The 20,713-nt window shown below is 42.7% G+C and overlaps 1 protein-coding gene across 10 annotated transcripts in view; it reads left to right on the top strand.

The window, feature by feature from the left end:
- The window catches only part of arhgap23a (Rho GTPase activating protein 23a), an 82,402-nt gene extending 62,332 nt beyond the window's left edge, over positions 1 to 20,070 (top strand). For 6 of the 10 annotated variants that reach the window (XM_074656247.1, XM_074656245.1, XM_074656241.1 and 3 more), the window contains 17 exons: positions 5,367 to 5,522; positions 6,932 to 7,043; positions 7,143 to 7,182; positions 9,148 to 9,285; positions 9,367 to 9,675; positions 9,765 to 9,826; positions 9,912 to 10,030; positions 10,397 to 10,515; positions 10,605 to 10,757; positions 10,921 to 10,999; positions 11,114 to 11,187; positions 11,311 to 11,400; positions 11,494 to 11,619; positions 11,747 to 11,788; positions 13,166 to 13,259; positions 15,985 to 16,016; positions 16,236 to 20,070. In XM_074656247.1, the coding sequence (XP_074512348.1) occupies positions 5,367 to 5,522; positions 6,932 to 7,043; positions 7,143 to 7,182; positions 9,148 to 9,285; positions 9,367 to 9,675; positions 9,765 to 9,826; positions 9,912 to 10,030; positions 10,397 to 10,515; positions 10,605 to 10,757; positions 10,921 to 10,999; positions 11,114 to 11,187; positions 11,311 to 11,400; positions 11,494 to 11,619; positions 11,747 to 11,788; positions 13,166 to 13,259; positions 15,985 to 16,016; positions 16,236 to 17,690 (3,200 nt within the window). In that variant the 3' untranslated portion in view covers positions 17,691 to 20,070. The remainder of the gene's footprint in view (positions 1 to 5,366; positions 5,523 to 6,931; positions 7,044 to 7,142; positions 7,183 to 9,147; positions 9,286 to 9,366; positions 9,676 to 9,764; positions 9,827 to 9,911; positions 10,031 to 10,396; positions 10,516 to 10,604; positions 10,758 to 10,920; positions 11,000 to 11,113; positions 11,188 to 11,310; positions 11,401 to 11,493; positions 11,620 to 11,746; positions 11,789 to 13,165; positions 13,260 to 15,984; positions 16,017 to 16,235) is intronic. The other 4 variants (XM_074656244.1, XM_074656250.1, XM_074656243.1 and 1 more) reach the window with 3 other exon arrangements.
- Positions 20,071 to 20,713: the final 643 nt, after the last annotated feature.

Raw genomic sequence — 20,713 nt, forward strand, 5'->3', positions numbered from 1 at the left:
GGAGTTCCCTAATCCCGCTGGTCTCTAAGGTCACCTCGCCATGCTGAGGAAATGAGGTGGAGTCTTGACTTCCTGAATGTGTGTGTGTTGTTGTTTGTGTGTGAGCAGGGCAGCGCTCCAGATCTACTATAACTCCTGTCGGCCTGTCATCGTTTTCTTTTTCTGGTCTTTTAGTCAGTTACCGTATTTGTTTTTATAGAAAATGTTAGCATGCTGGCACGCTAAAAGAAGATGGAACACAGTAGACATAGCTCAGATAAGAGAGGATAAGATAAGATATACTTTATTGCCCCCAAGGGGAAACGTTGCTTGGGCAATAGTGCTGCAAACGGCTGCAATCGGTTTAAAACAGAACAGTGGTACACCAAAGACGCAGTAGAAGAACATGTTAAATCTTGCACATGCCCTGAGAGAGAGAATCGTAAAAGACACAAGACACAATACATAAATAAAAAATTCAACAGTGCCTCCTTCCTGGAGACACGACTTCAGCCTTTTAGCATTGTCATTGGGAGCATATTGCCATGCTAGTGTTAGCATTTAGCTTAAAGCACCACCGTGTCAAAGTGCAGCCTCTCAGAGTGGCAAGCATGGCTGTAGACTCGTAGCCTTGATTCATCTTCCACTATTGAAAATTTGGATTTATGAATCTAGGATCATTTGCCTTTAGAATATATCTAAGGAAAGAAAAGTTGCCTTCTTATACTTTCTTAAAATACTTAATCTGCTTTTTGTTAGGGCTGTGTATTGGCAAGAATCTGTTACGATTCAATATATTGCGATGTGTGAAACTGGTCACATAGATGATATATTGCGATTTTTTAAAATTAAATTTTAGGAAAACTGTCATAGTATAAAGAACACACCATCATATGCATAATATCTGAGTTTAAAAACGTTTTAAAAAGTAACATCATAGTAATACTTTGAGATGGTGCATATCTTTGCAAATGAAATAAAGCATTTACTGAGTTAATCTTTGCATGTAAACTATTAATCAAAAATCGATAGTGTGTTCTTGAGTAACGATACAGTATCACAAAACACAACATCGCAATGTTCGATTTTTAAACAATATTTTCTTACACCCCTACTTTTTATGGATCAAGCGGAAAGAAATGCACCTATTTTACAATCATTTTGATATGAAAGTTGGATTAAATTAATCCAATGAAATGAAATTGTATGTGTAGGAAAACTCTTATTTGAGTCCTCTGAATGATTTTTGCTGTAAAGCGATAATAATAATAATCTGTAGTAGCTTCTGTGCATGCAGGATACAGTATGTTGTTCATGAGCATGAACTGTACAGTTATGGCCTACACATGTTGGTGTCAGTGGGAGGTGGTTGTGGTCGTGTCCCAGCTTGTTCCACTCAGAAAAGACTCAAAAGAGAAGAGGGTCTCTGCAGGCTTCATGTCGGCTTGTATCACTTGACATGTACAGCAGCAGCAGCCATTAAGTCAAACCATACGCAAACGAAGTCGGTCGCTAAGGCGAGCCGTGCCTCCATCACCCTGTCACAGCCCGAGGAAAACAACCGCTGCTTACCCTAATGCCCAGTAGATTCAAATCAGCTGACTTTGACCCAACATCGATATTTGAGCCAAGCGATGCTCAGCCAGAAAAGGTCATTTAAAGAGAGAAAATCCAGAGGAATCTGCGAAACCAGGAGGCATCCCTCTGCCTCTCGGTCCGTCTGTCAGAGTACATTCTTGCCTCGTAGCTTCACCTGAATTAAACGAAACCAGGCAGTCGGAGCTGCAGGCCGGGACAAGTCTAATGGCCATGAACTGAAACTAGGCTAGCTTTTCCCCATAGATAAGAACTTCGCTTTTCTCCTCTCCGTCTTTCTCCATCTCTTTATCTCTCTGATATGATCTGGGCCTGTTTGGGAACATGTGATTTAATAGGCTGTTGTGGATGTCTGTGAGGTAGAGAGCACAAAGACAGGCTGTGTCTGACGCCCAATCTGTTTTTATGACGGCTGGTACAGAGATATAGAGAATTTAGTATTGTGTTTTATTTTTGTAGCTCGTACAGTGTGAATGAAACAGGAAGAGGCATGTCCACAGATGCAGTATTTTACTCTGGAGTCTTTCAACATGACTCTAAGCTGTAAATTACCAGGAGGTTTTTGTGGCGGTCCTTGTGGGGAACAGTAGGGGCCCATATACTCCCAGCTCCCGCCCTCAATGCTGCTATTGTGCAGCTCTGGGAGATGAAGGGGTTTGTGTGTCTGTGTGGGTGTGAGGGGGTTCAGTCTATGACTGTCTTTACTAGCTGGACCCTGGACACAACAGACCAGGACCAAGACCTTCTGTGCTGGCTTCTGTCCTGCTTCCACCAGGCCTGTCATCCCTTCTCTCTGTCTCTTTTTCTACATTCCTGCTTTTCTTCTCTCTGTTTAACTCGTACCGACCACGACGCGACCGAAGCACAGAGTATAGAAAAAGTTCCCATCTAATGCTGGGTCAGATTCATTATTTCATTAAGGCAAAGTTGTTGTACAGCTGCATTTAACATTTCAGTAGTTTGGCTTATTTTGGCAAATAAAAAAAAGGTTTTGCTTTCTGCAAAAGCTTTTTTGTGTGTTTATTAGGGCGGTCAAAGTTAACGCGATAATAACATGTTAACACAAACCTCTAATTTCTTTAACGCATTAATGCAACTTGCGATTTTTAGGTTGTAGCTGGCTCAGTTTTAAAGCTAAAGTGAAGATACTGGCATCATGAAACTAAAAAACCTAATGAATCTATTGGTACCAACCATGTCATACTAGCTTTTCGCGAAGGAGGTTAAATAACGCTCTAAGCTTGCGCTATGTGAATGTAAATGGGTTCTATGGGTACCCACGAGTCTCCCCTTTACAGACATGCCCACTTTATGATAATCACATGCAGTTTGGGGCAAGTCATAGTCAAGTCAGCACACTGACACACTGACAGCTGTTGTTGCCTGTTGGGCTGCAGTTTGTCATGTTATGGTTTGAACATATTTAATGCTAAATGCAGTACCTGTGAGGGTTTCTGGACAATATTTGTCATTGTTTCGTGTTATTAATTGATTTCCAATAATAAATATATACACACATTTACATAAAGCAGCATAGTTGTCCACTCCCATGTTGATAAGAGTATTAAATACTTGACTAATCTCCCTTTAAGGTTCATTTTGAACAGATAAAAAGTGTGTAATTAATTTGAGATTACTGGTGATTTATTATGGACAATCATGCGATTAATCGTGATTAAATATTTTAATCGATTGACAGCCCTGATGTTTATATTTCTCATATTAAAAGTATGATTTTGATGCTTATAAAATAACTCCAACTCTAGTAAGTAAAGACAGCCTGCTACATGTTTGGTAATGAGGAGAATATTTATTCAACCCTTAATGTAGCATGTAATACTTTAATTTTGTTTAATTTATCTGAAAACTTGGAGATATGGTTCATTTTCACAGTAGGGACTTGTATGTAGGTGTGTTTTTAAGGTTATTTTGAGCTCCTCGTCTGTCTCTTTCTTTATTCTTTTTCTCTTTAACTATTTTTCTACTTCCACTCTCTCTCTTCTCTCTTCACCTCTCTCCCTCGTGTAATCTGAATGAATGCTGAGCTCCATACATGCAGTAGGACATCCTGCTGCAGTATGTTGCTCCCCTCTGCTGGTAGCGTCTCCGTCTCGTGGCTCTGAGCTCACTCTCTCTGGCTGCCTGTTAATGACGGCCTTTGTTAAACCCACAGCCCGGCTATTTCTGGGCAGAGCTGTAAACAGGCAGATTCCTCATCCCAGATTGGAAATGTTTTCCGCCTGATGTCGGACTCCAGTATGCACCGGAGTGAAGAATAGAGCAGCAAGGGAGGGAAAGAGATTCAGAAAGAAAGGAGGAGAAGGTGAGGGGATGATTAGAGGAGGCTGCAGGGACAGAGAGGTAAGAAAAAAGGAAATCAGAGATGAAACTGTAGCAAGAATTTACAAAAAAGGCTTTTGTGGTGGTCTGTGGGGGTGGATCTCAGTCTGCAGAGGCTGTGCTGCCCTCTGTAGTTTCCAACAGAGAACACACTGACAGTTTAAAATGTCACCGGCAGATCCAGCTTCTCCTCACTTGATGCAAATATTAGGCCGGCCTCTAATCCTCTCTGTCAGTCAGGAAGTGTGTGCGTGTGTTGTGGTTTCATATCCCTTTGCATCAGCCGAAACTGTGCAAGACTTGTCGCCTGAGTGACCTATAAAACTACTTTACGCCTTTTGTCTTCCTGAACACTGAAGCGTTAAAACAACCACTAAATATCTACATTCAGTTTTCCGCAATATTCTTGTTTTGTCCTTGTTGGATTGTGACATTTTCTCTTTAATGTTACCTCACATGTATCAGATGACACAGAACTGTAGATTTCATAAAGAACTGAAACGTGGAACCAGTAAATCTCTGTCACAAACTCACCTCTGTTAGCAACTGAGTAGCTCTTCCTATGGCAACAGGAGACGCAGGTACTGCATTATCTTTAAACTATTCGCTTGTTTTGGTTATTATCTTATTTTTCTGCTTCATGAAACAGTTGCAAAGGTTTTAGATGCTTTAGCTTCTTTGGTGGATTTGTTAATGAGTGTCGATTCTTGTGTTTGTTGTTTGTCTTTTGTGTTCTTCTCACTGGAATCTAGAAATTAGGGCTGCACAATTAATCAAATACCAACTGTGATCACAATTTTGGCCTCCACACAATGAAATGATCGGGCGATGATATATATGTCGGGCAAAGCAAAAATTCATTTAGTTCCTTAATTTTAATCTTATTTTGACGCAAATATTTGTTAATTAGCAGGAATGTAGCACAACGTGAAAGTAGTGCTCTGTTGATTTAGTTTTGGTACAGTTTTATTTTGCTTCTAGGAGATGCACTGTGATTGAATAAGGACCAGTCTTATTTTGATGCACAGATTTGTACATTAGCGGGAATGTAGCAGGACGTGAAAGTGAAAGCATTAAGTGTGAAAGTGCAATAAGAATATTTAGTCTCTAAAATCAATCGTGATAAATAGTCAAATAATTGTGATTATAATTTTGGCCATAATCGTGCAGCCCTACTAGAAATATGATTTTTGTGTTGATTTTTCAGTTGAAAGAATTTACAGGTGAAAGAAATGGAAACTGTGAAGTGAATGATCTTGTTTAGTATCTCTGATGGTAACCCTGCGGTTCCTCGTCGTTCCTCTCCTCTTCCACTCGTCTCCTCATCTTAACCCCTTTTTACTTTCCTTCTTCCCTTCTGACCTTTTTTCTCTAACACCTAACCCTATCCTTATATTATCTTCCTTTCTCCTCTCCTCCTGCCTCCCCTCCTTCCCTCCAACCTCCAACAGATGAACCGACCAGCCCCGGCGCTGATTTGCACGCCCGCCACGTGCCGGCGTCCTCCGTGGTGTCCAGCGGCATGAACTCGGCGCCCGCCGTGGTCGCCAGTTCCGCCTCCCCTACCTTCACCTTCCCCCTCACTAGGCTCTTCTCACACGACTGCAGTGAGTGCGCCCTCCTCCCCTTTCCTCCCTCCCTCCCTCCCTCCCCACTGCATGCAGCTGAGAAGTACCTTATTACTTCATAGAGGGATGATCGTGCATGAGGTTTTAAAACCCTCCTGGTTGGTTGTTGTACTAAGTTATAAATTTCAAGTGGGTGTCAGGGAATGTTTGATTTCCTCTCTGCTATAATTGCCATCTTATCAAGTATTTTTGAGCATTTAAAGTCTTGTTTCCTCAAATAAAGTGGAAAGATTTGCGAATTTGAACCAATTTATAATTCAAATCAAATTGTTTGAAGGTACAGTGTGTGGGATTTGGTGACATCTTGCAGATTGCAACCAACTGAGTAGCCCTCCGCTCACTCCTCTATTGATGAGTGCAAAACCAACGCCATTCTCAGAGTATCCAGTATCGCGGTTTTGCACTCTGCGGCTCACGTTATCACAGTTTCACAAGCATGTCAGAGAACTACGGTGGCCTTCAGGTAACGTTAAAACGTGAAAGTCTCTCTCTAGAGCCAGAGTTTGGTTTATCCATTCTGTGCTCCTGTAGAAACATGGCTGACTCTGTGAAGAGGACCTGCTCCCTATAAGGGCTCATTCTAAGATAATGACAACACAATGATTCTTAGTTTCAGGTGATTATACACTAATGAAAACATAGTTTTGAATATTATATACCATTTTTGCTAATAGATCCCCCGAAATGCTACACACTGTTCCTTTAAAGAGTTCTGCAGAATTAAGTGTATTTTTTAATGATGACAGCAGTTTGCCCAATACTGCTTTTTTTCATAATGCTGACACTAATTTCCACCAAATTCTTAATTCTTAGGATGATTTTTATTGGAAACAGGTTGAAATAATCCATGTGCACTTCAAAACAAGACTTTTGAGGCTCAATAACAGAGAAAAAAATCCGAGCAAAGATTAGTTTTTTAGCAGTGGTGTAACATTTTGCATGCTGTATTTGTAGATTTGCATGTTTGACACAAAGAAAATCCCACAAACATGTTTGTTCAGAATGTGTTTGGTTGTTTTAGTAGCTGTGCACGAAGCCCAAAAAAGGTTCATTTAAATCCCAGTTTAGTGAACTTTACACTTGCATGAAAAACAAATGCATGTCAGTGTGTGTTTACAGAGGCTTCACCTGCATGCCAGTGGTGAGAAAAGTGTCCAGAGTTGATTTAATCTAACAAATCGTTCCAGCTCATCTCCCCACCATCCATCCTAACCACGCCACTCAAACCCTCCTTCACCTCCTGCTTCCTCCCTCGCTATCCCCTCTCCTAATCCAACACCGTCCACTCTGGTGATTGGCATTACATCAACATTCTGTCTTTCTCTCTGTCTCTGTCTCTCTTCCTTTCTCTCTCTCTCTCTCTGCTCACTCATCCTCTCATCGAGCAGGCAGTATTAAATCCGGTCGCCGTTCCTCCTATCTTCTAGCCATCACCACCGAGCGCTCCAAGTCGTGTGACGAAGGACTCAACTCGTTCAGAGAGGAAGGCCGAGTCTTCTCGTGAGTACCGTCAAACTGGGACAGCTGGGATTAAAAACAGCATCCATTAGTTTACACATGCAGACAGTTAACTCTCTGTTACGTTGTTTTACTTCACAGGAGGCTACCAAAGAGAGTGAAGAGCTTCTTCACAGATGGGGTGAGTTCTTCACCTTTTCATCATCCAAACCTTATTTTTATAGGTCTTTCTTTCTATAACTACTTTAGTTGTGCAGGTGAAGGTGACTGCTTTAGCATTCACATGTTATTTTATCAGAAAATCCAACCAAAGAAGCAAACTACAAACAAAAATGGATGCCTTGCAGCTTAACAGTCACTGTAGCAGCTAAGCCTAAAACGTGAAGCCACTGAGGGGCTGCATAGACGGGCTTATAACTGACGTGTCTTGTTGTCTTTTGTGAAATAACAGAGTCCAACTTCCGTTCTTGCTTCTGCTGGAACATTATTCTCACTGTTATGTGTCTTCAATGAGTTACACGCAAGCAATCATAACTGGAGATGTCCAAAAACTCCATACAGTCAACATTTTCACGAATACAACCACAGCGTTCACCTGGCGTGACGGTCAAAAACACCATTTGTGCTCCTCCTCCGTCAAGGAACACCTGTCACCTGAATGAAGGTTCCTACCTTTATAGAAAAAGCCAACACAAGGGTGCCACCTACTGGACCATTTGTGTCCCACATACACTAAACTCCAGAAATGGCTCCTCCAGGCACATTTAACAAACTTATATTGACTTATAGATATAGTTAACTGGTGTTTGCTTAACAAACGTAAACGTTAGCCATGTTAAATCACATTTGTAAAAGCACCTGAAACAAGTGATCCATGTAAATGCTGCCTGAGGTTTCAGGTGACGTTAAGGTGAGCCTGTGCCACTTGTTGCCACAGTTATAAGATGATGGCACATTGCATTTCCCTTCATTTCCTCCTCATCTTCAATATTGAGAGTACTTTTACTTTAGTCATAATAAAACCATTGAAATGTTTACCTGTGCGATGCTAAAATCTAGTGTAACAACAGCACTGGAGAGTCCTAAAGTCACTCAACTGACTCAGTAATGTCAGTTAAACTGGTACGTTTGACTTAAGTCTGCTTACATTAGCCACCATGAGCTAGAGGCAAAACTCCTGAGTATATTACATTAAACCATAGTGTGTTTTATTGATTAATAATTCAACTTTTTATTTGTGAAAAATCTGCCTCCTCTGGTCATTTGTGTTCATCTTTTGGTCTCTTTTCTGCACATCAGAAAGTGTAATAGATATTTTCATTTTTTTAAATAAGGTGCTTCAAACTTGAATAAAAACAATGTAGCTGCTCAAGTGAGTCACATTCAGTCTGTGTCAGCTTTAATAAAGCTGTGTCAGGAATCATTTTTATGTGAGTTTTAAAGATGGTGTTTGGCAACTTACAGCACAGCAGCACAAAGAGGCAAAATAGTTGCTGCCTCAGCTACTGATGCATCAGTTTCAACATGATGTAGAGCAGAAGTCTCAAATTCAAAATATGCCAAACGCTGAGGAACAAGGGCGGGGAACAACAAAAGCTGTCACGATAACAAACTTTCACTACATGATTACTGTGGCCTTCAGTCATATTCATCTTTATCTTTGATTATTGTGTATTTTGTCTCTTTTTTTGGTAAATGAATTACACTCATCATACGAGTGTATGGAGGTGGAGAGAGAGAGTCTGTAACCATAACTGTATAATTAAAATGCTTTAAGAGGCGCTGGATTTCTTTACACAATATCATCATATATGTATTATTAACATGATATCAATATTACATTTTTTAAATATCACAGTTATCGTCAATACCGGTATATCGCGACACACATAGTCACAACTAAACCCTCAGCACTACTGACTGAATGAACATAAACTTAAGTCAACACCTCAGCAAAAACATTTGAGCATTAAAAGAATGGATATTATTTATATTATTATTTCGGCATGAGCATACAGAGTTTTTTTTATCTATTATTACTTTACCATATTGAAATAAAAGAGAAAAAAGGTCTCAAGACAGCAAAGAGTAGAACATTTGATTTGAGGCTGACACATCAACGAATGTTTCCCTGTTTGTGTTTCAGTCTCTGGACAACCTTGGGACAGCAGAGGAGGTTCGATCTAAACGCCACTCCACCTCAGAGCTGGGAAACATCACTTACAGCGACGTACGGCGAGAAGGATGGCTGCACTTCAAACAGATCCAAACAGAGAAGGGCAAGGTGGGAACGCCAGACTGGATTAGAAAATAACTGAAGGTAGAAAAAGCATTCAAAGACTCACATCTCATCTTTCCTCCGCAGAAGGTGGGCAGCGGCATGCGTCCCTGGAAGCGAGTCTATTCTGTGCTTCGCTCCCATTCGCTGTTCCTCTACAAGGACAAGAGGGAGGCGGTGCTGCGCGGGGCCACGATCGGAGGCTCGGCCGAGGACGAGGAGCCGATCAGCATCCGGGGCTGCCTGGTGGACATCGCGTACAGCGAGACCAAACGGAAGCACGCCCTGCGGCTGACCACGCAGGACTTCTGCGAGTACCTGCTGCAGGCGGAGGACCGGGAGGATATGCTGGACTGGATCAAGGTCATCAGGGAGAACAGCAAGACGGACAGCGAGGTCAGAGGACATGACCTTTAACCTTTATCCTCTACTGTGACTGAGCCTGCAGTGTTTAGTTTTAACGCAGGTGTTTTTGTTTGTTGCAGGAGCTCGGCTTCTCCAGACAGGCGCTCATCAATAAGAAGCTGAATGACTACAGGAAACAGAGGTGAGTCACATGATTGTAAAACAGAAGATAATGAAGCTGCACTCGTCTGCTGTCATGACTGACGTCTCTCTGTCTCCCCCTGCAGTCCAACAGGCAACAAGCCCGACTCCTCTCCCAGGATGCACCGCATGAAACCTCCCTTCCTGCTCAACAAGACGGAAAACGCTTCGGGGGCGCCACGCTCCCCCAAACCAGAGGGCAAAGGTCAGTGTCAGGGAAAGACGAGTCCAACACACCGGCAGTATAGACTCATTATGCAAATATAAAACTATGTTATTGTTTTTTATTAAATTCTCTCAACGTTTATTTATACTTGAGAGAGCCTTGATTTACAATGACATCGAGTCAATTACAAAAACAAAGAACTGACCGGCCTGGAATACAGATCGCATCTTGTACAGATGAATGAACCGTACTAACCGGGCAAACGGACCTGAGTTTGTTTTAAAAGAACCAAACAGGTTAGGTGTGAAAGCACCCTTAATGTAAAGACTGGGTAAACCAAGAAGCAAATACTGATGCTCTGTGTCAAGCAGTTAAGTCTTACGTTTTTGTCCAACCTGTCTTCAGATGAGAGCGGCCCTCCGAAGTCTCCGTGGGGAATCAACATCATGAAGAAGGCAAAGAAGTCCGGGCCTAAATGTTTCGGTGTGAGGTTGGAGGATTGTCAGCCGGGTGTAATTAACAAGGTCAGCCTCAATGTCATACCTGAAAGCAATTAAACTACTACTAGAAGGTTTTATTTGTGATTATTCAACTCTGTCTGCGTCCGTCTCAGTTCATCCCGTTGATCGTGGAGATCTGCTGCGGTCTGGTGGAGGACATGGGTCTGGAGTACACGGGAATCTACCGCGTCCCCGGGAACAACGCCATGGTGTCGGCGCTTCAGGATCAGCTCAACAAGGGTTGCGAAATCAACATTGCAGAGGAGGTGAGGAAACTCAAATACACCTGTACATTCACTGTCAGAAAGAGAGAGAAATAGATCAAGATTGATGGGGAATAAACCGTTTAACTGACTCAACAGAATTGTATCATTAGATGCAGAAGGTAAAATACGATGACTCCTCTCTGTTTCTTTTCTCCGTCAACAGAAGTGGCAAGACCTCAATGTTGTCAGCAGTTTACTCAAATCCTTTTTCAGGAAACTTCCAGAGCCGCTCTTCACCAACGGTGAGTCCAGACATGTCACAACAAGCCACCATCACACACACACACACACACACTCACGCCGTGCATTCATATCAAACCATTACATGTATTTAAATATTTTTAATCTCTTTACAGACAAATACAACGACTTCATCGACGCCAACCGGAGCGATAGTGCGTCAAACAGACTAAAGACCATGAAGAAACTGGCACGTATTTGTTTGTTTGATAATTTACCTACTGTACTGTACTGCGCTTGTGTGTGTAGAACAAGTCCAGCAGGTTCAACAGGTTTTGACAATATTGTCATTCCACTCGTTTCTCTCCCGCAGATCCGAGACCTCCCAGATTATTATTACCACACTCTCAAGTTCCTGGTTGTTCACCTGAAGACTGTAGCCGACAGCTCAGATAAAAACAAGGTGTGTGAAAGAAGAGTTTTCTAAATGTAATAAAGATATATAATCATGCATCTCTGTGATATTGAATATGAATGTCCTTCTGTCTCTGTGTAGATGGAGCCCCGTAACCTGGCTCTGGTGTTCGGGCCGACTCTGGTCCGAACGTCTGAGGACAACATGAAAGATATGGTCACACACATGCCTGACCGCTACAAGATAGTAGAGACGCTCATCCAACATGTGAGAGACGTCACACACACACACACACACACACACACACACACACACACACACACACACACACACACACACGTTACTCATAATAATCTCCATGCTAAATATTTCTTTCTCTGCGTCGTTCTCGTAGTGCAACTGGTTTTTCACTGAAGAGCAAGACAAGGATGAAAAGGTATGTTCCCCTTATTGTTTATATAGACTCACACATTGAAAACATTTAAGTTGTTATGTAATGATATGTAATGTTAACGTTACAGTAGCTCTGAAAACATGCAAGTAATGTGCAGCATGTTGGGTGTGACTTCATTATTTGAGAATCTATACAAGTTGGTGTGAAATAACTCAGTGAGTAAAAGCTCTGTTTGAACACGCTGTGACAAGTTAGAAAATATTATTTTCTGCCGTTGCTTCACCTTTTTCAAATGCAAGAAAAACTTGCCGCAAGAAGTTATATTAACAAACCACGAACACAAGTGTCATTTTGTGGATTCTCGTGCGGCAAACTGCTTTATATTGTCTTGTTTTAAAATGGTAACAGGAAGTCTTAGAAAGTCCCTGAAACAAGAAAAAAATTCCTCTTGAAACACCCACAATTATTTTTATTTTTTTTCATATTTAAAGATTATTTTTCTGTCATTTATTCACGATACAACAATTTGACCATACAGTCATGAGAGCAGTTAAATAGTACTAAATCGTTATATCTTAAATAATACAAAATCAAACTTAATATTCTGACAGAAAAAAAGGTGAAGCCGGAGCTTACTGTGCTTACCCTTAATTCTTAGCAGAGCGTTACCCTAACTCTAGCCGCAAAACAAAACACAAAAATAAGGAAATAAGTCTTGAATCTGATGTCACAAGTTTTTTTAAACAGCAATGTTGCTGAGTAATCATGACTGGCTGTCCTGCACTCAGTCATCATGACTATACAAGTCAGCTATTCACAGTTAAAGTTAAAGATTTATTGAACAACTGTGCTGTTTCATGAAACCTATGAGTCCCTATGTTGTTTGTTTTAAAGGTGATCTTGTAGTTTCATCTTTGTGATTGAGAGCACAGGACGGCAGAACAAAACTGATGTTATCATAACTCATATCATAACATTCAAAAGACACGTTCACTGTCCTCTCTTTTTTTTTTAAACTGGAAACACAGACAACTTCTTATCAAACAAAACACAATGGAGTGTAACAGACCTCAGTCCACAAACAGACATTTCTCCCCTTAAATTAAATTAAATATATTAATTATTAAAAAGAATATATATATATTTTTTTATCAAACTGAATCTAAATAAAAAACTTAATTCTATAAGAAAAATTAAATCTAAAAAGAAACAATATTGCCTGGTTAAAAAAAATAAAATAATGATACAGGAAACCCAGAAAGTTGCTGTTGGTCTCATTTTTCAGGTTACAACCTGTTAAACAATTTAAAAAAAAATTATACGTGTAAAAACTTAACATAGAATCCCCTTTAACACCTCTAAAGTCAGAGTAAATCACAGCCTTTGAATGTCGTTGGTTTTTGTGTCTCGTCCATCCAGACGCCGGTGGACACGGAGGACCCACAGCCCGCCCCCAACATCGACCACCTGCTCTCCAACATCGGCAGGACCGCTCTGCTCGGGGAGGCCTCAGGTGAGCACGCCGCTTTACTGTTCTCAGCCAATCGCCTGCTAGCTCTGACCAAGCTGACCAATAGCATTCAGGAAGCTGTAATCGGCAACCCAAAATTAATGCTGCTTTCCATTTAAAGCTGGAAGTAGGGAATTCCTCTCTAGTGTGTCATGATTACAGTGTCAAAAAAAAGCCCGCTTTCGGACGTTATGAAAATGTTTTGCAGAATTGAGTCTTAATTCTCAAGAAAAAGACTTGATCAACAAGTTATAGTAGTAGTGTAGTAGTCAACAAATGAATCCTGTTCCGATGAAAATACATTCCTAAGAATCCATCAAACTAAACGAGCTCGTTGTTAAACATAATTATCTCAAGTGTTGACATGTTGGCATGACGTCAGATTCCTATCTTGGAAGTTTGTCCCAGTTTAAGGCCAGAATTCCCTCCTTTCCAGCAGAACTGGAGCGCAGCATAAGAAATGAACATCCGTTAGCACTCGGGAGTGTTTCTGTGTTTGATAGCGTGCCTACACTTCTCTCCTTTCTGCTGACCTCTTTTTTCCCTCCAACGTTGCTCATCTTTCACTTTCTCTGTACGTTTCTGCATCTCCTTCTCTTAGCTGAGCCTGTGGAGCAGCCACTGCGGTAGGATGGGAACTCCCCTGGCAATACGTGTGTGTGTGTGTGTGTGTGGTTGTGTGTGTGTGTGTGTAACCGAGTCTGTGCATCATATTGTGAAAGTGAAATAAAGTGTGTTTGTGTGGGTGAGAGAGAAGACTGTTCGTGTTGGTGATGGTTTGTGTCTCCATGGTCTCCATTACCCTCCTTAAAGTCGGCGTCTCCCTCTCAGTGTCACACGGAGGTCTCTGTAAGAACGTGTCACTTCACTAATGAATTAACGGCTGACTGGATGTTAAAGCTGCTGGATCTGACACTGGAGTGTAAACTGTGGTCTGTCGCTGAGAGACAGCTCCCTAACTAGTGGTCTTGTTGTCAAACGCTGCGCTCCACTCATCCTACGGGCAGTTTCATCAGGCTCCTAACCCCCTCTCTTAGCTCCAGGGGAACTCTAGGTGGTGCCGTTTCTGACCTGCCACTTGATCACATCACAGATACATTTCTTTTAATCTGATTTATTTGTGTGAGGATCAGTAGTGGCCCAAACTTTCCCACTTCCTCCACGGTTTTTCCCTCACTGGTGAACTTCCAAATAAAACGTTTCCCAAAATGTCTCTTAGCTGAGGTCCAAGCTGACATTAAAGCGAGCTCACTGGTGATGTCTGCACACAAAGAAGAAGTCCATTTATAAAGCCCAAAATCCAAAGCACAGATTTGCTTCAAAGGGTTTAACAGTCTCCGTTCGGATAAGGAAATACTCCAGAAGTGGCCTTACAAAGTAAAATGTAGCAAAACAAAAGAAGGACAGGTATGATATTTTGTCATTTACTAATTTATTGATCAGATTCTTTCATCTGCGTAGACATTTTAGGCATATTTCCACTACTAAAGTTTTGCAATTGATCCCATAGCTCAGGGAAACTCAACTTCTAATTCAGAATGAAAATAAAAGCAACACTTCCTTTTACAGGTCTGCAAATTCCATGGTAATTAGGTGATGAATAGCAAGTAACCTATTTGAAATTTCTTTGGAATTACTGCCAAATTACCCCAATATCTACCTCAATATCTATCAATAATTACTTTATTATAAACATTATTTAATTATTGACAGATGTATAGTCTGTCAATAGCGTCTCAACACCTCCCTTGTTAATATTTGATCAACCAATAAGTCTTTTTTTCCCCGAGCTGACACTGTAGCGCACCAAAATCTGATTGGTACATTGATTTACTCAGATTTGCCGAGTGGAAGCGTAACCTCAACATCACCAGTGAATTAACTGAGCTAATCTGCGTTTTGGGGGAAACTAACAGCTTCTCCTGGTGGTGCATGTTGGATATGAAGACCACAGATGAAGGGTGAATGTTTGGCCCACCGTCTGGAAGCAGCACACAAAATAACCTGGATTGATATTTACTATGATTGTTGTTGGTACATGAGAAACCATCTAGAGCTTCTTAAACGGTCGCCACCGCGGCCACGCCCCCCTGGGTTTCTCCACAGATTCGGATTCATACAAAAGCAGCTTTTATCCGTCATCGGTGTGTTTGTGTTTGTGTTTGTGAGGGAATGTGTTTCTTTTCTCACGCTGGACTCTAAATGGTTTCTGCCTTCACGCCTCCCAACGCTTCTTTCACTGGTTGATGTCATCAGTGTTTTCCGTGATGTCATCGGTGTGTGCCGTGGTTTCCTAATACCTCAAACACCAAACCCTGCTTCCCCCAAACCATTGTTTCTCCTCCACACGTGTTAATTGGTGTCTTTGTGCAGGTCAAGGTCAGAGGTCACAGAGGGAGACGAGTTCCTTCAAATTTAGTCGAGGAATTCGTCTTGTAATTGATATTCTTTCAAATCAGGAAGAGGACAAAAAACTTTCAAGCTTGTTGTGCTCTAGTCACGAACCCAATCAGTGATGTCACAGCGGGTGTTTTCTCCTTTACAGATGATGGAAATCCCCCGCTGTGACATCAGGGTTTAAAGTGCAACATGCAGTAGCAGTTTCTCTGTGATTTTACCAAAGTGATGATCACGCCAGCTGCCTCTGTGTCCTCCACCATGACTGTTCTGGCCTTTTGTTACCTTCAACGGTTCTGACCCGCTGATGTTTTTTTGCTCTTTTCCCCAGACTCAACCAACAGTGACTCAGCTAAATCAAAGGTAACATCTCTTTACATGGTACAAGGTTCTTCTTATAGCACTCACACACACACACAGATATGGTCAGACAACAGTAGTTAAAGGGATAGTTTGGGTGTTTTGAAGTGGGATTGTATGAGATACTTATCCATAGTCAGTGTATTACCTACAGTAGATGTGTAATCTACTAGTAGTGTAATGTATCAGTGTGTTACAGTAACGTTTTTGTTCCTTTTTCAGGGGTCATGGGGGTCAAAGAAAGACCTCACACCCAAGGACTTCCTGACTCTGTCCATCATGTCAGCTGTTACGGGCCGCAAACGCAGGAAGCGCCATAACCGCCGCATGGGCAGCAGCACCGACGACGACTCGGAGCACGAGCCAATCAAAGCCGGACATTTAGGGACGGAGGAGGAAGAGGAGGCAGAGTCGCCTGTCGGAGACACTGCTCCTCGAGCAGAGGGAGAGGAGGACGACGATGAAGAAGAAGAGGAGGAAGAAGAGGAAGAGGAAGACGAGGAAGTTGTTGAAAGCGGAGTAAAGGCAGAGGTAGAAGAGGAGGCGGCGGCGGTGGTTATTCCCAGTCGGCCGTGCTGTAAAGAGGAAGAGGAGGCGGGAGGAAGGCAGGCGGTGGTGTTGTTGCACGGGGAGGAGGCGCGGGCGGAGGTGAAGGGGCCGCCGTGGAGAGCTCCAGAGGACGCTCGCTCTATTGTCTCTGGTTACTCCACCCTCTCCACGTTAGGGCGCAGCCTGGGGTCAGTGGGGAGGGGCGACGACGGCGACGACGAGAACAGCGAGCTGGTGAGCGAGACGGACAATGAGAGCGGTTTCGCCTCGCGCTCCCTCACCCAGGAGAGACCCGATAAACACCCGACGACACCTGTGAGCCCGCAGCCGCCAGCGGCCCAGCGCAGCTTCCTCTACACACACTACAAACCCCCCGTTCTCTCACCCACAAACCTGCTGGCCCCGCCCACGGAGCTCACACACACACCGGACCCTGCGGACAGGAGCGAAGGAGGGGCGCGGTCCACCACGCCCTCGTCCTCCTCCTTCTCCTCCTCCTCCACCACTCACAGACTGCACTCGCGGCCTTCCTTCAACTCCCACAAGCTGATCCAGTGCGACACGCTGGCCAGGAAGAAGCTGAAGTCGGAGAAGGGCAAGGCTCACTCCCTGGACCTGATGGAGCTGTCCGCGGCGGCAGCAGCGGCAGAGGGCGACAGGGCCGGTTCTGGGTCCGATGGCGCACCCAGAGTGAGGAGGGACACCTCCAGAACCAACCCCTCCTCAGGCAGCAGCCAGGAGAGCCTGCGCCTGACCCGGCCGAAGCCCTCCGTGCCCCCCAGCGAGGCCGCCTCCTTCGCCCCGACCGGCCCCGGCGGCAGGTCTCTGGCGGAGCAGGTCCGCGCTCGTCTGCTGGGCTCGGCCGACGACCTGCGCAGCGTCGGGCTGCGGAAACCGCTGTCGCCGGAGACGCGGAGGAAGAGACGGGCCTGGCGCAGACACACCGTGGTGGCCTCCCCAACGGAGGTCCTTGACAAGAGACCCCCTCTGACTCTCGCTGAGTTCCCCCTGTCCCCCATCGCTCAAAACCAGGTCAAAACACCAGGGCTGCCTCGGGATGCGGACGGGCTCGACCAAGGACCAGCTGCACGTCAAGCACCCACCTCCAGATTCCACCAGTACCTGTGAGCCCCGCCAGCTGACCCACACTTCACTTCACAAGGAAAAGAGGCTCCTGTAGGGGGGTCCAGGCTGAGCCGCTGACTCCCTGCAGGTCAGTAGACCGGCAGCAGCGTAAACAGGGTCGTGGTCAGTTGCCAGGTGCAACACAGCGTACCAATGACCAGGTCTTTTTAAGAGCACCCTTTTTCTTTATCGATAAGCTCCATTTGCATGGCAAGGGGCGCTCCAGTGTTGCCAAAGCTTTTTTTTTTTTTTTTATATATGTGTGCTTTTTATAGAAATAATAGAGACACAGACAGACCTCATCACAATCAATGTTACAGCCAAGAATTAGAGGAATAACAGAGCGTCTTCTCTACCCCCCTCCTGCTCACACACAACATAAATTAAACTCCCTTCAAGTGACCAGAGCTGGATGCTGAACGTCCCTCTGGTTCTTGAGAGATGGTGCTTCTTATCAAAGTGAGGTTACAAAATCTGGTGAGCCATAAGAGACAGTCGGCCTCACACACACATACTTCTAATTACAAACATTATTGGTCAGTTTTAAACCATTTCAAGAGGATCTGAGTCTTCCTAACGTGTTCCTGCTCAGACCACACACACACACACACACTGTAACACTCTCACTCTCCAAACAGAGTCGGTTACAAACACACAAAATACACTCGTGTCTCTCTCTTCTTGTTAATAATGTTCATGTGTGTTTTTGCGCAACAACATTTGTGATCATGTCTGAGCGTGCAGGTGTTTGTGTTGAACAATTTTTGTAACATTTGTACAAAGCCTTGTTAAGTTAACCTTTGTAAATATAAATATTATTTGTTTTTACTTTTTTTTTTTTTTTATGGTTTACAAAAGTGCGTACAAGTGCACAGTCATTTTCTTTCAAGATGTTACTTGAAATGTTTCCCTTAATATATTCTTTTTTTTTTTTTTGTTTGTTTTATATTCAATATATATATTATATATATTTTGTATTAAAGTAAAAAAAAAACTTTTATTGTGATTTCACCTCTTGGGTGTACCTGTTCACAGGAGACAAGATGACTAAACCTGCTCCTTATCTCCTCATAGATGGCCTTTCTCTTATTCTCAGCACTGTGCAGAAAACCTTTAGAGATATAAATAAAGTTTCTCTGGTGACTTTACTTCCAACGATGTTGCATCTAGCAGCTACATGTAGCAGGAGAAAGAAATCTGGTAATTATTACATGATATTGGGCAGTTTGCAGGCAGCTCAGCGCCACACTGTGATGGCTGACCTCATTTGTTTTGTTACTCGTGTCTGGGAATGCCTCCACAGATCTGCTCATATTTACTGAGCTCAACACAAAGTACGTTTCCTTCTTGTAAAAAAGAGACGATATTGAAGATATTGTGTGGCGCATACAGACGTCTACACCTCAAGTCGGCGGCGATTCTTTGTGTTTTCATCACATCCCCTCTGAGGGTTCATCTGTCTGCACGTTTATTGCCTCGGGGGCTACGTGAGGAGGAGTTTTCCATAAGGTCAGGCTCTAATTAATCCTCGCTGACTGGGGAAATGGTACATTAGAGGAAATACAGACTATTGTTTTCATCTCCATCACAGAACAGGAAAGTGATGAGTTGTTTTCATCTGACCAAATAAACCCAGTGGAAAATAATAATAATAATAATAATAAATGATAAGTTTATAGTTTTTGTCTTACCTCAAGATTTGTTTCTACAAAGTGCCTGATTTCTGGAATGTGTTTTTGTTCTGCGGTGCCATGGTCGGTTCTTATCTTTCCGTTTCCTTTTGTTGTTTCTGGGTCTCCGCCCTCCTCTCCTGTGGTTGATGGTATAACTAAGGCACTGACCCAAAGATGTGTACATTAAATACAAAGCGAGAGGCTGTTTAAAGAAAGAAAGAAAAGCACACTTCAAGCCAAGGACACGTCTATGCACTCTCTTTGCCTTTAACACAGGCATTAACAGCTACTAGCGAGACTAGAGGCGTAGTACTCTCTCTGAACAAACTGAGGTCATCTCTCTCTGCCTAGTGATCCACAGTGTGTGAATATGGTACACCTAACAAAGCCCTACCCACAAACCGCCATTAGGTCATGTCAGACAATTTCTTACAGAGGAACAAAACAGCCCATCAAAAAGGAAAAACAACGTCTGAAATGTGATTTTTACCTAATGTCTCATTGTTGTATTTTAAAAAAATCTTTTTGTACATACTATCTTAATATGTAACATATTGTATTGTGTACATTTGGAATTGCTTTTTGAGTATAACTAATATGAAAATGACTGGACTTAAAAAAAGGTTGTCCGCCTGAAACCATTTCCCTCATGGCTGTGTGCTTTAAAGCAACGTTATATGATGTAAATAAACAGAACTATGTTTAAAAAATATGCTCACACGTGTGTTTGTTTTTGGAGATTTTTGCAGAAGTTGAACAAGGAGGATGTTTAGCAGCAGAAAACTTAAAATAGAAGCTGAATGGCGGCATCTAGTGGCTGCAGATGAGTAAGGTCTCCTGGCCAGATGGCACAGATTTCCTTTGCACATGAAGGAAACTTCATCAAACCAGTGGTTCTCAAAGTGGGGTCCGGGGACCCTCAGGGGTCCTTGAGAGGGTGCCAGGGGTCCCCAGCCAAAAGGGGAATCATTTACTTTCACTAATTCCATCTATAACTAACACAATGAGAAAATGTATGACTACTTTGGTCACAAACTTTCTGTAATAAAACATCTAAAAGCAAAAATCCTATCAGATGGGGGACCCTAGAAAAAATCTATTTTAATTGTAATTTATTAATTTGTGTCAGTTTAGGGATCCTTGACATGAAAAAGTTTGGGAACCACTGATCTAAACCTGAAATTTCCAGCTGTAATGAAAAGAAACCAGCTTGTATCATCAAATTAAGTATTTTTTTTTAAATAAATGTTGGGTTACAACATTAATCTTACATTTTCTAAGTGTCTTCTTTTCCATAGAATGTTTAATTGCAGCATTTTAGTAAACTAAATTATTTGTATATGTTAGAATATC

The sequence above is a fragment of the Sebastes fasciatus genome, chromosome 13, assembly GCF_043250625.1.
Source record: "Sebastes fasciatus isolate fSebFas1 chromosome 13, fSebFas1.pri, whole genome shotgun sequence".
NCBI classification, from domain to species: Eukaryota; Metazoa; Chordata; class Actinopteri; order Perciformes; family Sebastidae; genus Sebastes; species Sebastes fasciatus.